This window comes from Ctenopharyngodon idella, chromosome 5 (genome assembly GCF_019924925.1).
Source record: "Ctenopharyngodon idella isolate HZGC_01 chromosome 5, HZGC01, whole genome shotgun sequence".
NCBI lineage: Eukaryota > Metazoa > Chordata > Actinopteri > Cypriniformes > Xenocyprididae > Ctenopharyngodon > Ctenopharyngodon idella.
The window spans coordinates 28,537,094-28,553,584 of NC_067224.1; the positions used below are offsets into that span (position 1 = coordinate 28,537,094).

Here is a 16,491-nt window from a genome sequence, read left to right on the forward strand (position 1 = left end):
TTAATAAACTGAATTTCATTTTTGAAATTCACTTTAAATTCTGAGATGTCAGAACCGAAAGGCAACAATTTAACATCAAGATGAAATATATATTAGAAATTATATATATATATATATATATATATATTTTTTTTTTTTTTTTTCTTAGTGCAGGGGCAAAAGGCACCTGTTTTAACTAATATAAGGTTCTGAAACTAGAAAAAGAAAGTTACCCTATCCTAATTAACTGATTATTAGCAGATGCTGTCCATTACTGTCTCAGCTTCTCACCCTCTCTTGTTCACTCTTTTATTCTTTTTCATTCTCTCGTCATCTGTTTTACTCCTGTTTTTCTGATTGCACTCAACTGCTAGTGAAATGGTGAACGAGTCATAAGCTGTGGTCAATTGTGAGGTGCCTGGACAGCCTCGCTTTACTCATCAGAGTTCCTTTGTGCTGTACCTCATTGTGTCGTGTTCTTTAACATCAGCCATGGAGAAGCTGTTAGTAGAGGAAGGGGGTGGGAGAATGGAGCCAAGTACAATTCTCCTGATGACAGCATTCCACCTGTGTCACTAAGGAATATGAAACAATGGAAGTATAATTAATCATGGCCTTGTTTTTCAGCTCCCTAATGGAGAGAATCACTAGAAGCAACAATATTACAGAGACCTCTGTGTTCTCTTCAGATTGGCAGGTGGCATTCCTGATATGAGCATCTCTCAGTCTGGCCCTTAGGGCATTTCATTCAGTGTCTACTGGATGCTCTCAGAGAACATCAGGAACATTTTATAAAGGATTTGAAGACTTCAGATGCAAAAGCCTCTAAGTGCCGTCTGAAATTTTCTTCTAAAATGAGCATTTTTATCAAGCTTGTATGTTTAGGTTCAATAATTTCACTTTAATGGCAATTAATAGGTCATTTTCATTGCCATTAAAGTGAATTAACTGAACGTAAACATACAAGCTTGATAAAAATGCTCATTTTCATTTATAGCAGTTTAGCCACATATCTCAAACTGTGTTCGAAATTGTAATTTCAAGTTGTAATTGTAATTTAAAGGTTATATGTATATATAGAGGAACACTGTGTATATATATAAACCCTAGCCACTGGGGTTGCAGAAGCCAGTGCACTCTCTCAGTGTCAGTCCCAATCCCGGACAAATGGGGAGGGTTGCGTCAGGAAGGGCATCTGGCGTAAAACCTGTGCCAAATTTGACTGGTAGTAGGCATACTGTGTGTGCAGACAAAGAGACGAAGTGGCAGGGGAGTAAGGCCAGGAGTATCGGAGGTGGATTCAAACTGTTCTACCATGGTGTGAATGGAAAGAATCAGTATAGGAGTAATCTTGAGTAGACTGAGGGAGACCCACAACAACCCACCCGCCCGTGAACGCGATTTCACCCCTGCCCTCCCGGAGGTCTGTGCACACCACTGGCTTACGGTGATAAAGGATGCAATTGGAAATGTGCTGAAAAGTGAGGAGATTGTGTTGAGAAGGTGGATGGAGTATTTTGAGGAACTGATGAATGTAGAAAATGAAAGAGGGAGAAGGTTGGATGATGTGGAAATGGTTCATCAGGAAGTGCAGGGGATTAGTGAGGATGAAGTGAAGGCAGCTATGAAAAGGATGAAGAGTGGAAAGGCAGTTGGTCTAGATCACATACCTGTGGAGGCATGGAGATGCTTATGAGAGATGGCAGTGAATTTAATTAGGTTATTTAATAAAATCTTGAAAAGTGAGAGCATGCCTGAAGAGTGGAGAAGAAGTGTAGTTGACAGAACGGCTTCCCCATTATTATCAGTGCCACCCCATCCCTTAATTCGCTGCCCTTTGCCTAACAATTTGCAAGATAATGAAGCCTCGTCATCGCAACTGTTAAAAGCCAAGCGTGCCTCTCCTCGGGAGACCAGTCTTTTTCCCTGTGCATGCACGCTGGTGTCCTCGCAGTTCCAGAAGGGGAGCAGGGAGGGATTGCCATGCGGACATAGAGCCGGACGTAGTCGCCGCCGCCAGGCTGAAAATGGCTGGGCCATTGCTCCCGCCACAATACATTATATATATATATATATATATATATATATATATATACACACACACACACACAATGAAAGTCGATTGTCCAATTTGAAGTTTGGACAATTGGATTGTCCAGTGTTGTTGGACTCTAGCGTTCTTCTGCTTGCATTCTGCAGAAGCTAAAATTTCAAACAAGTTTGGTATGATATGAGGGTGAGAAAATTATATTGATATTGAAATATATATTGAAATATAATGATATTTTTCATATTTGGATGAACTATTCCTTTAACTATAAAGACAAAATATGCTAATTAATGCTATTAAATGCTAATAAATGCTAACTGAGCAAATGTCAAACTGGCTTCATATCTGTGTATAGAACTTCCACAAGGTCAGTCTACTTAGACACATATGCACAGAACATCAATTTGTGAATAGTACAATGGTTTGACTCATGAATATTACATAACATTTAATTAATATTCATGAGCCAAAATAGTGACACCACAACCTGCCCCACTCTAACACTCATTCTGATGCCACATACATACTTTCATTCATTCCAGTTCATTTAGACTAGCAAGATAAAATTCCAGAGACAAAGTGACTTTTATCTATGGATGTGGAAACATTTTTAAGCAGTTCCTTTAAAAAAGCAGTTCTTGTATTGTCATTTGGCCATGATTTTGCAAGTCAGGATTATGATTCAAAGACGTGTGGTGCATTTTAATACAGTAAGACTGTAAATCGAAAGAAAACATGATGCAATTTGAAAGCTGTATTTCCTTTACTGGTTTATTTAATAATATATGCATTTAGCAGTCTATTTCACTTTGCAATTGCTGTTGAGAGATTATTATGAAGTAATATATATTCATCTTTGACTTGAATATATATATACATCTTTGACTATGATCTCAGTTCTTTGCCAGACCCAGTGCATTAGGGATAACAAATGAACTGTGCCTAGATTTTTCAGACAGGCAAAATGACTCAAGTGTGACAGAGATTTGGCAAAACAAAAATGTTTTGAGAATGGCAAAAAAATAATTGAATTTGTACAATACTGTCTACTGTAGGTGCAATTCACTGAGAATAAATTGCACCTGCTGATAGAGTCATTTATTTGCATATGTTGTTTGCATTTAGCACCAAGTTTACTAAAGGTATGATTACATTTACATTACTGCATTTGTCAGACGATTTTACTAATTGAAATAAATCATTTTACAGAGCCTCGCACATGACATTTGAAAGAAAAAAAGATTATTAATTTGTGGCCATGTTTTATTAATTTGTTCCCTTATTTTAGGTTCCCTCATTTTTCTCTCATTTTAATTTAGATAAATCATGGAACAAATTCCTAATGACCATGATATCTTGTTTTAAAACCAATAAATAAAATAAATAGAATGAATAAAATAGATAATAAAATAACAATAAATAAATAAATGCATATGGGGTAGTACAAAACTATAGTGGTTGGATAAACCAGTGGTTAGTGATTAAGAATGCTGAAATTGAATGCAAAATTAATTATAACATCTAGAATTTGTTGTTATATTAATATTTGAATTCTCCTATCTATCTATCTATCTATCTATCTATCTATCTATCTATCTATCTATCTATCTATTTATCTTTTTGAAGGTACTTTGTGTGTGTGGCAGTGCTGATTTACTTCCTCCCTCTCCTGGTGATGGGCTGTGCTTACCTGGTGGTGGGTTTGACTCTGTGGGCCAGTGAGATCCCAGGAGATTCATCCGACCGTTACCAAGAGCAGCTGACAGCCAAACGCAAGGTCTTCATCACATCATCCTCTTGCTCCTCCTTTTTCATCATCCTTTAAGCCTATGACGCTTGCTTACACACACAGTCCAGGTCAGACACTGAACTCTGAGTTAACAGAGCAGACAGAGTTCACACACAAGGGGAGGAGGGTCAGACAGGGCCACATGAAATAATCACTATGAAACTCACCCGCAGTGAGAAGGTCCGTCTGCTTCTTTCATCTGTATTCTGTGTGTGTATGTATGTCAGCCCCATTCACCACACTTGAAGCATGTGAAGTGAAGATATACCGTTTCCTCTCCAGGATCTACTTTACATTTTATTGCTATTGTTTTGCCTTAACATTAAATATCTTAATCTGTTTTCTCAGCACACATTGCTAGTACTTACAGTATGATGACACAATGTGACATATTACCTCTGAGCGCCTGAATGTTCCTGTCTTTGGTTTGAGCCTCATAAACATCAAAGAGTCTGTGACATTCCGCTGGTGACTGAGTGATTTGCTAGTACATACTCTGGCTTCTGGCATAGTGTGTCATGGTGGTTTTCATGCTGATTCCAGGCCCACTTCAAGCTGTATGTTGATCAGGAATCTCCAGTGTTGTAGAACAAGAGTAACTTAAGGCAACTGACCTACCTTTCACAGACCTAGAGTAGTTGGGACAGGTGCAGCTTATGGCCAAAAAGGCAGCTTTTCTGTGGTAGAACAACAGTGACAAAACAACTCAAAAATGTGACAAAATAAAATGCATTTGCTGAAAAGTAAGATGTTATTTAAAGGTGCACTCAGTAATTCTTTGTTTTTGTTGTTGTATTGGCCAGTATGGGTGCCATTTTGGACATATGCTGAAACAGCATGGATGCCGTTGTAGAAATGCATGATTCCAGAGACATTTTAAGGTGATGAGACATCAACTTGTCTAAAAATGAATGGGAAAGCCAGTTGCCTGTTAGTTCACCCATGAATGTGCATGGACAAACCAAGCCAAACCAGCCTGGAAAATACATTTTGTGTGTAATTGACCATTCGCCAGGATTTTGATTGACAGGCGATCTAACCAATCATAACGCTGAATCTGCCATTTTGTCTGACAAAGCAGTCAGGAGAGTTAGCAGATTAACGTAGATGGACTTGAACTTAAAAAATGTGTACTGACGTCTTTCTGCGATTGAAACAACATTCCTTATGATGTTCATTCATGTTTATTTGATGCTATAAATGAACTAGTAGGAAGAGATGATCAGTTGACGAGCCGCTTGAACTGAGGCGCTACAGTGATCTGTCATGACACATTAAAGAGCCACAAAACAGTATTTATTGTTTACATTTCTTTAAAAATGACAAAATTTGAAATTTGAGACTTTGTTTTATATCAAAAGTAACCTGCTCTGTCTTGTCTGTCGACGCGTTGTCAGTGTCCTCTTTGCTCTGCGATGTATTTTTGACTGCGTGAAAACATGATGTGTGGTGAGAGATCGGCATGGCTTGTCAGACGTAGAAACAGTAACTAAAAGGGGTGGGTCTTTGTGAACGTTCAATTGGAGTTAAAGAATGTAGCAGTTTTGGAGATGCTAACCTTCACAAGGCAATTCACTGCATGTGAAATAAAACAGCTTTTATTAGGCTACCGATATGACTGGATTCTTTTTATGTGAGTTTACCTCATTTTAAACATATTTCTTAGAAGTACTACTCCACCAACTGGAATTGCAAAAGTTCATTGGTTTCCCAAATACTTTCCTCATCATCCTTTTTTTCAGATCAACAAGTAGTTCTACCTAAACTCATGGCATTATTTGACCCAATGTGTCTGTGTCAGGTTGCCACAAATTATTACACTTTTTGTGGGAAATCAACCTGCATATGCCTTACTTATTGTCGCTTCATTAACATGTTTTACATGTTAAACAAAGAAAAAAAATGTTTTCAAATGTGGCTCTTTCATAAATGGCTTCTGCACAATGCATATTTTACCTCTCTATTTATTATGTTTTATTTTCATTTTTAATGACAGGTTTGCATGCTGCTTGCTGGTGGTGGCTTAGGGCCATTGGACAACCTGAAAGCTAATGTTGAGACAATTGTTAGGGGACATTGTGTCTGACAGCATCCTGCCAGTTTTCGTACAATGTGGGCAGCATGCAAAGCCCAGAAAATCAGCTTGAAAGACTGTAACTGAAACTGTATTTATAGGCATACAGTATAGCCAATGTTGAAATGATCTCTTCTTGCCTGACCCTCAGGTGGTGAAGATGATGATTGTGGTGGTATGTACGTTCGCTGTTTGCTGGCTCCCCTATCATGTCTATTTCCTGATTCACCAGTTCTACCCGCACCTGTTTGAGCAGCCCTTCATTCAGCAAGTCTATCTGACTATCATGTGGCTGGCAATGAGCTCCACTATGTACAATCCCATTATCTACTGCTGCCTCAATGACAGGTAATTTCACCTGGAGTGAAAACACAGTAATTGACGCACACACACAGTCACATCTAGCTCTTTCCAGAGTCGCTGTAATATTTGCTATAATATCATTATTGTTCGAAATGATCCATCTTTGTACCGTAGAATGCAGTCCAATGCTGTGATGTATTATTCTGTAATATATCCCTCTATCTATTTTAACGCCTCACTTAGATGCTGAAAATCCATCACAGAAGCCTTTGAAAGACAAAGTAATAATATTCTCTATACAATTTTCACCTTAAAACCCATCATCATCATATCTGTCTTTTCTTCTCCTACATTTCTGCATGCCTCCTCAGGTTCCGTGCCGGATTTAAGCAAGCATTCCGCTGCTGTCCGTGCGTCCCTGAGGGATCCTACGAGGGTCTAGAGCTCAAGTCCACCCGGTACCTTCAAACCCAGACCAGTTTGTACAGAGCCAGTCGAATGGAGACCACTGTGTCCTGTGTGATGCAGCCGTGTGAAGATGGCCACAAGGTTACCTTTGGGAGCATCAGAGGGGCTGCTGGGAGGCCGGCAGCTCACAGCCCTTCCAAGGAGTTCACGTCCAATGGCTCATCCTCTCGCAGTATTTCCAAGACCGTGTCGGAGACCTCCAGCTTTTACTCCAGTAATAACCTACAGGAATAAGAGTGCAGAAACACAAGAGCAGGACGAATATCACCATCTTTTGTGGAGATGTAATCGTTTGGTGAATCCTCTTAAATTCTCCCCCCAGTATAAATCTTGAGGATTACCTTGAGTGTGTGCAGATGTGTTTTAGCTGGTTGAGGACACACACAGCAAGTGTTTTTCATTTCAAATGACCCACCATCTTTCATTCTTGTCACATTCTTTTTATGAGGTTTAATTATGATTAGAGGAATATTTACATTGATTTTTTTGGCAAATGCTTTTTTACCAAAGTTATGTAATTGACATATTGCATTGTGCTGACTTAAATGAGAGCCTGATTTATTGATCCTGCAATCACTGAAGACATTTTAAAAGTTTACATTAATGGACATGTGATGCAGTGGAACAATGAGTCATTATACTGTATATATTGAATATGGCCACTTATATTGGTCTCTACTATAACAGGAACAGGAATAAGTTAAGAAACATATCCCTCTTAATTGTCCAAGATGGCCCACCTTGCTCAAATTATATATGAGCACATCATGTTTCTTCAGTGGCTTATCTTCAGTTGGGGAGATTATTTGAGACCTCACATATTTTCTCTGCAAGCACATCCTTCCTTAAAAAGCTCTAAACTAGCTGAGACTGAAACACACACACACACACGCACACACACGGGGCAGAGATTATATTACTGAAAATGCCACGGTGGCTTCATGGTCAGTTAGAGCAACAATGATCTAGCCTGTGAAATGAACATGAACCATGTCAGTTGTCAATATCAACACCTCCACAGGCAAATTAAATGACTTTTCAAGGTATGCCTAGAAACACAAATGCATGGTGGTGAAAGCTCTGAATGCCATTCTGATTCTGTGCTGCTCTGAAGAATAGATCAGGGGGAAAATGTGATGTGCAGAGAATTTTTGTAGGCTACTAGGGATTTTTTTTCTGACTGACTCTTTTTCTTTTCTCTCTCTCCCCGTCTGCTTACCTTCATTTCTTTTTTTATTATTTGTTCTTTTCGTAATTGACCCTTCACTAAGCTCCGCCTCTTGGTTACTGTTGCCACCTTGGTTAATACTGTTGCTGTTGTAGACAAGCAGAAAAATGAAAAATGAATTGGAGATAAGCAGCGTGATTAAAATGTTCTCATAAAGTGATTTTAAAAAATGATTAGATTTTATTTTTTACGTAGGCTGAAATCAATTTTGACATCACAAATCATATTTTATGGCATATTTAAATTACGCACTGATAAACTGAAGAGAATAGAGGTAAACACTTCTCAGTCAGCTGAAAGCAAAAAAAAATAATAATTATTGAAAACATTAAAAGAAATGTTCCTAATGTTAAAGAAGCATTCTTTCATTTAAAATCGAACAATGGACTGCATTTCCTAAAAGCATCATAATCCTAACACGATGCTTTTGGGAAATGCAGCCCTAAATGATTAAAACAGTCACATAATACTCAAAAAACCCTCAATGGTCGCCACCTGCTGGTGCATTAATGTAAAGAACTTAAAAACTCACCAAATTAAGAAATGAATGAAGCAGCATTTGTTTTATACAAAATTTGAATTGCCATGGAACACGCAGCATTATTCAATGTGTTGACGTAATTTCAACTGAAACAGGAAGACAGGGTGGGACATCAGAGATTGTATATTGGCCCTGTCCCAAATGGCACACTAAACCCTCTGAGGTCTTCCTCTGAGTCCGCACTTTCACGACGTAATGCCGCTTTGACTGCCGGGTAAAGTCCTCTGCGTAGCTCGCAGTCTTGCGGGCTCAGCTGAAGTGCGCATCGAGGGCGCATAGCAGCCGCAAAGGGGGCGCTCACGAGCACCCTTCTTTAAGCTTAAATGACGAATGGGACACCCTACGGTCTTGTGGACTTAACGGTCACGTGCACGCAGCGGCCATTGTAAGTCCACAAGACCGAAAGTGCACATGAAGTGTGCCATTTGGGACAGGGCCATCATAGGGAGATGAGAGGGTCAGTATCTCTTACCATTGGAGAAAGTGTAACGGCTAACTTAATCACGTGCGGCATCTCTCAGCCTATTGTGTAATGGCAGTGACATCAGTGCCCGCCGTTCAAAACTCCTTCCCTGCGTCCCAACGAAAGTACTGTTCAGTGTAAAACATGCTGAAGATTAGCAAACAGGCTGTTGATTAATTAAATGATTTCCCCACAAAAGCTGTTTAATCAGCATAGTGAAGCCTCTCATCCATTGAAAAACGGCCCCTGGTCTCCTTCCCTGCTTACCGCCAGGGGCGGAGCATTAGCATTAGCCGTTACGCTTTTTTGGCTAAAAGTTGCAGGCTTGCCTTCCGGTCAGAGATCATATTATTATAGGGAGATAAGAGGGTCTGTATCTCTTACCATTGGAGAAAGCGTAACGGCTAACTTAATCACGTGCGGCCCTTCTCAGCCTATCGTGTCGTATCGTTCAAAACTCCTCCCTGCGTACTGCCTGTACCGCCAGTTAGCATTAGCCGTTACGCTTTTTTGGCTAAAGGTTGCAGGCTTGCCTTCCAGTGGCTTTGGGGACATGTAGAACAGCTCCGCCCCTCTTTTAAAATAATAGCGTTTCGTTTATATCACAGCTCGGCCAGAGCCGTTAAACTCGGTAAAACCTCAGTTTCCTTCTAATCTCTAACTGTTTCTCCTCTATAACACTTTAAAATACAGCATTCTGTGCAGAATTCAAATGGGTCCGATACCTTTTGTGGTCTGAGCCGACTCGCGTTCCGCGGATATGATTCACTCTGTGCTCTTGTGTCTCTGGACCAGAGCAGACTGTGCTCGCGCTGCAGCGGTTCACGTGACACTAACGCGAAAACGGACTTCACTCGCATCAATGGAAGGCATAGTTGTCTGAATAGTTCCTTATTCTCTATATAGTGCACTATGTGCCATTTACAATGTAGAAACTAGTAAATGTGTGAACAAATGACCTATTTCAGCCACAGCTTCAGCGTCTGTTTAGTGTAGGAGGGGGCGGGACTTCAGATTCTAGAGAGCATTTGATTGGACAGAACATCTGACTAGAAGCTGAAGTGCTATGTGATGTCATGAAAATCCGTGATTCATTTTAGCGGAAGTGAGAGACAGTAAGTTTTGAATGCTTATATCTCCTAAATGCGAATTTCACGACTTACTAATTCGTTCTCCCGATGTGCTAAATTGATTTTGCTGCCTGCGATTTAGCCTACTATTTTTTTCCTTCATGTCATGTGCAGGGCTCCGTAGACCACCAACTGCAAGTTTCAGATGCCATCTTTATTTTTTAGCTCAACTGTCACAGAATGGAAAGCACAGGATTGTGGGATATCAAAGGCAGCATAGGATACATCTATGCTGCCTTCAAAAATCGATCAGATGAAGGTATCTCAGGAAACAAGAAGTGAAGCTAACATTGGATTCGGACATGCCTTGATGCCTTCCTACCTTGGAATGCGTCCTCCGAAGGCATTTTTCAGTTTTCAGATCCACCTACATTTGCTGAGGTACGATTGGTCAGTAACATATTTGTAAGGTGGGGCTTAGCGAAGTGCCAATTCTGTAGTTATTCTAGAGTCTATTGTACAAGCATTCATGTGCACATATCTCTCTCACACTAGACAAGGCCAAAGTAAAATTAGCTCTTCAGGCACCTCCCTGGATACAGTCATAGCAATATGATACTGAGGTACACAGGATTATGGGACAAAAGCAGTGAGGGGGTTATAAAAGTTACGCAAAGGATGTGGGATGGGGGGTTGAAAGAACACCTGCTGCTGTTCTTGACCAGGATTGTGACAGTGCTGTCTGTTTTCCAAAATGAGCAAGCATGATTGTGAGGCTGAGCTAAGCTTTATTGTTCACACAGTGGCAGAAGGCTTGTTATGGTGCAATATGTTCAGAATATTTCTGAACACATTGCAATGTAAATGTCTGTGATCTGAATGTGCATGACTGTTTGGCAGGTGCTAACAGCTCATTCCAGGAATAAATGAGCCACGCTCTGTTCCTGATCTACATTTTTTTTTTTTTTTTTAGAAATTCAGAACCATCAGTGATGCTTTTGCACAGTCACATCTGCCTTCACACTATATATATAGTGTGCCAAGCCTAAATTGGCAAACTATTTAGTAGACTTTTAATGGTCTTAACAATTTTAATCACAAATCACTGGTCAGGAAATTCGCAAGAATTGCACAAATACTGTAGATAAAGTAACTTAGCATGGCATAGCCTTCCCCTTTGTTTTCTTTAAATGTTTGAGCCATGTGGGTAAATTTGCAGACAGCTTTTTACAAAAAGAAGAGTCAGTGTGGATCCACTCACTGTTAAAGGCTTCAAACAGTTCATGTGTAGGTAGTTGAAAAATGTCTCCCAGCTCGTTTGAGTTTAACGTGAGACCAAATATTCACTATAAGGTTCAAATCTCTGACCAGGCCAAAACATGAGCCTGATGGACTTGTTCTCAAGCCACTTCTTGGTTGTCTTTGCTATTTGGGCAGGAGCATTGTCTCGTTGAAAAATCATTCCTGATCATTCCTCTTTGGATAATACCTTTTCATTTGTAGGAAGCAAGCCATTCTGCAATATTCTCCTGTACTCCAAAGCATTAAATGACTTTTCACAATGAAGTAACTCACCAATACCAGCTGCTAAAAAGGCTCCCCACACAATGACACCTCTTCCTCCATGCTTCACTGTGGTAGAGATGCATTTATTATTATATTTCTCAGCAGATTTTTGAAGACGCAGTTCTGGAGCATCACCATGCAACTCGTGTTCTTTTGTGATTCATCACTCCACACATAACTTCCCATATTCTGACAAAAACTCATTCTGTCTTTGATGTTTTTCTGAGACGGAAATTGCTTTTTAAGTAGTGCATTTGCTTAAATTTTGCTAATTTCCTGACCAATAAGTTAATTATATATATACTGTATATACAGCTCTGGAAAAAAATTAAGACCACTGCAAAATTAGCAGTTTATCTGGATTTATTACTTATATATATCTGTTTGAGTAAAATGAACATTTTTTATTTATTCTACAAACTAGTGACAACATTTTTTCCAAATTTCAAATAAAAATATTGTCATTTAGAGCATTTATTTGCAGAAAATAACAACTGATCAAAATAACAGAAAAAGATGCCATGCTTTCATACCTCGAATAATGCAAAGAAAAACAAGTTTATATTCATTTTTAAACAACACAATACTAATGTTTTAACTTAGGCAGAGTTCGGAAATTAATATTTGATGGAATAACCCTTATTTCCAATCACAGCTTTCATGCGTCTTGGCATGCTCCCTATCAGTCGGTCACATTGCTGTTGGGCGACTTTATGCCACTCCTGACGAAATAATTCAAGTAGCTAAGATGAACATTAAGACATATAGGTGATCACATTAAAAAAAAAAAAAAAAGAGAAAAGAGCAATGCAAATTTTGTTTGGGGTTTTGTGGCACCTCAGTGGACCGTATTTATCTGTGTGTGTGAGCACAGGAGGATTTGCTCTCATCAGCTCTATCTCTCTATAATCAGAGTAATTACCCAAGAGAAGAGAACACAGAGGGGAGGACAACAGCTGTGTATGAAAGCATTCACACACTACTCATCCACCCTCCAGCATTCCTCACATCCCTCCCAAGGCCTTTCTGCATGGCTGCTTAATTTCACTCAAAGTTATTATTCGTGTCCGTACGTAAACATAGTGAGTGTGAGTGAGTGTGTGTGCGTTTACCTCTACATGAGTCCAGCTGGTATAGTTCATCAGTTATTCAGAAAGAAAGACATGCTTTGATTTCCATCCAGCACAGGAGGCCTGTGCTGCTGGTTTCGCTAACTTGAAATGTCCTAAAAGACTCTGATCACAGGAATTCTTGGCAACACTTTCATTAGTTACATTAAAGGGGTCACGACAAGTCTTTTTTTATGTCATTTTTTTGTTTCCTGCACCAAGAACAGTCGTAATTTAGTTTTTATGATCATTTTCCACTTTCTTTCAGACTTTTTGAATATATCAAGCTGTTTCGCTGTTGTACCTTTAGGTTTTCTGTGTATACTTTCTCTTTCTTTGTGAAAAGAGTAAGCGCTTACTCATGTGTTGGGGATTTGTTGTCTAATAGAGTTGGCGCTGATCCATCTTTCACAAACACTCTCTTTGCAAAGCCTGAGGTACAATGTGACAGGTTCACAAAACAACATCTGCGTGCTTATAGTTAAGGTCAGACTGAAATGATCAGAGACCTTAGTACATAAAAACTTCAACTCCTTCTGAAGGCCATGGTACCACAGTTGTCACCCCACATATTTGATCAATTATCATTTGTTTTTTTATGTTTTCACATCAAACTTTTTTTAATTGTTTAGATCAAAGACTATTTGACCCCTTAAAGGGATAGTTCACCCAAAAATTCTTTCATCATTTACTCACCCTGAAGTTGTTCCAAATCTGTATAAATTTCTTTGTTCTGTTGAACACAAAGGAAGATATTTTAAAGATAGTTCCAGGCCAATTTGGGGCACCATTGACTTCCATAGTAGGAAAAAAAACTACTATGGAAGTCAATGGTGCCCCAAAACTGTTCAGTTTAACACATTCTTCAAAATATCTTCCTTTGTGTTCAACAAAACAAAGAAAATTATACAGATTTTGAACAACAGGGTGAATAAATGATGATAGAATTTTCATTTTTGGGTGAAGTATCCCTTTAACCACACATTATTATATTACAAAATGGTGTATAGATCATTATTTTATGTATATTCAATTAGTTAAAAATGTAATTCAACTTTGATTCATATATTTTCATATGTATATCTGAAAGTACATCAACAACCAATCTGTTAAGAATATAAGTGTTAATGACTTATTAATGACTTTACATTGCCTGTTAATGAGTTTACCAAGCTAAATAGTATTATGTAAATATTTCTTAAATGCTTTTGGCAGTGGTTTCCAAAATATGTGTTTGTAATGTATTTAGTTCATTATAGACTGAACATGCATCAACAATATGAACAATCATATATGGCTAAACTGAACTTTCAGAACCAATAGGCCAAGTTGTAACTAAAATAATGGCCATCCACTTTTGCTTTCAGTGTTGTGCTGGGTTGCTCTCATTTTATGCTTTTGTAAAGGATTTTGTATGCTTCTGCTTTGTCTAATATATCTGTATTCAGACATGTGTGTGCTTTAAAGGGAAGAGTTTGAACATCTCTGTTTGGCATTAAAGTCGTGAAGCAAATCAAGCAGGTTCAGCTAGTTAGGGTAGATCATGTTAATCGTTTGTGACACACAAAATGAGCCACTGAAGTTATTAAGCAGAGAGAAAGACAAAAGTCTGTGTCTCACAGTAGGGTAGAGCTATCAATGTCTCGTTGAAATTCAGCTCAGTTTGTCTGGTCAGATGTTGAGTTGTGCCCTCGTCTTCAGAGCAGGGTTGATCTTTGTTGCTCTTACGAAAGCTGTCATAAAGAGTTAATCTGTTAAGTCAATCTGTTCTTGCCGCCCTCTTTTTTAAAGAAAGTTTTCGAGACTTGTGACGAATATCAATAGAATTCATTGTTGTATATTTAGTGCTTTAGTTGACTTTGACTTTTGGCATTTACAGCTTAAATTATTCATTTTAAATATAAATTTGCTATTATATTTTTTATATATGTTGTTTATATTTTTAGGGACGCAATCTTATTTTCACCTTTAAAAACACTAATAGTTTAATAACACTGTTAAATGTAGTCTTTACAAAGCCTCAAAATGAATACTATGTTGTGACACCTAAATTCACTTAGCATTTAAAACCATGGATTTAGGGTTTTTTGTGTTTTGTTTTAAATTAAGACAAAAAAGTATTTCATTTTAATGTCTGCCATTCAGCCATATAGCATGACAATATTATTGGCTAATCTGTATTAGAATAATATCAGCGCATCCCTACTAATTTCATGCATTAAGCTAAGAACTTAAATTATGAGGGATGACAGAAATGAAATGAGATTGACTAAAAACTCGTTTTAGCATGAAAACTAACGAGATCTGAGAAAACCAAAAAAACTAATTTAATGGCTCAGACTTGATAAACAGGTAAAAATCTACTGAATAAAACAATCAATGGACCAAATCATTGAGTAAATGAGCAGGAGAGATAAAATGGAGGCAGGGATCACTTGGGGCTTGACAAAGATTGGGACTTTACAAAATCTAGTTATGGCTGTCTTCCACCGCTCATGGAAGCCAAAGAGTTATTTATTTTTCCTTTTGCTTTTTAATTCAAGAGCAGCTTTTCTCTGAGGAAAGGAAAAAGTACAGAGGGTATGATCGACAGCTAGACCTCACGATGATTCAATAGGATTTCCTGCTAATACTAATGAACTCAGAGTTCAGAGGATCTTGAAGCCAGTCAGAGGCTGTATATGAGGAGTTATTTTCTACAGTTCAGTGAGGTTGCCACTTCAAGGATGGTTCTGAATTATAAGAGTGTTTACATTTCTTTTACCTGATCCTTTTGTGGAATAGCAAGAGAGGAGATGGTGGTCTTCTCTTCCACCAGAGTTTTGGTAGTCAGTGCTTCTATCCAGCTCTCACAGCCTTGTAGATGCTAAATAAGCAAAATATAATTTTTAAAGCTAAGCAGAATGATTACAGGCATGTTAAAATCTCCCAAGATAGGAAAAAAACATGCCAGTCTCATTTTAAGTGACATTTTCTCTTAGAAAGAAAAAATTTGTACATTGGTTCTTAAAATAGGAGACCTCTGTGGTAAAAAATCATTAAATCATTTGTGAATTCAAACTTTCAAATCAGTGCCTGAATGCAAATTCTTGTCTTTCTAAAGCCTGTCTTCATAGTTAATAAATGTGTAGTTATTCAATTTCAAAAGATGTTACAGTTTCATCACTGAACAATAATGTTATTATTTCCCTCAATGTGCCATTGTAAAATGTTTGTATTGGAAAACCAGTCGCTTATGTCCCTTTAAGTTGTTTATAGCTGAGTCAAGCAGAAATGCTATTATAAGTCAAAACATATATATGTTACCTGCATTTAAAAAATAAACAATAAATGTTATAAATTGTTTTAAATCAAATGTAGTGGTCTTAACTGCATCTGAGAGTGTGCTGAGCAGAAACTGTTCACCATAAAACTATCTCCTTTTGTTTGTTATGCCTAGAAACATCATACAAATGAGTGTGTGCTGGGTTTTATGTTTGTATACGTCCCTCACTCTTCTCTTTCTCAAAAATCAAGGCACGCTGAATCAGTGCTGACACTAGAGGCTTCAGGGACCATGTCAATGTCAGGAGCAGACATGCATGAGGCTTAAAATCTTGAAAAATATAAAGCATATAGAACCACAAACTCATAGCCCTCATTCATTTAAAAACATTTACATTTGTTTGAAAGCCATATACTGCACTGTGCATAAATGACTGTTTTCAGAGCATATTGAACCATTTCTCTTATGTTTAAGAGCGAAACGGGACAGATCAGTGAAAATATTATCTAAATAGATCCAGATTAGAGAGGAGAAAGAGAATAACCTTCTAAGTCCCGGTTCAGCCTTTGCCTCCGGAGACCGGGTT

General features: G+C 38.2%; 1 protein-coding gene across 3 annotated transcripts in view; it reads left to right on the forward strand.

Annotated features, from left to right (window-relative positions):
• tacr1a (tachykinin receptor 1a) overlaps window positions 1-15,995 on the forward strand; it is a 61,906-nt gene extending 45,911 nt beyond the window's left edge. For all 3 annotated transcript variants that reach the window (XM_051892606.1, XM_051892607.1, XM_051892605.1), the window contains exons 3-5: window positions 3,656-3,806; window positions 6,044-6,240; window positions 6,567-15,995. In XM_051892606.1, the coding sequence (XP_051748566.1) occupies window positions 3,656-3,806; window positions 6,044-6,240; window positions 6,567-6,897 (679 nt within the window). In that variant the 3' untranslated portion in view covers window positions 6,898-15,995. The remainder of the gene's footprint in view (window positions 1-3,655; window positions 3,807-6,043; window positions 6,241-6,566) is intronic.
• Window positions 15,996-16,491: the final 496 nt, after the last annotated feature.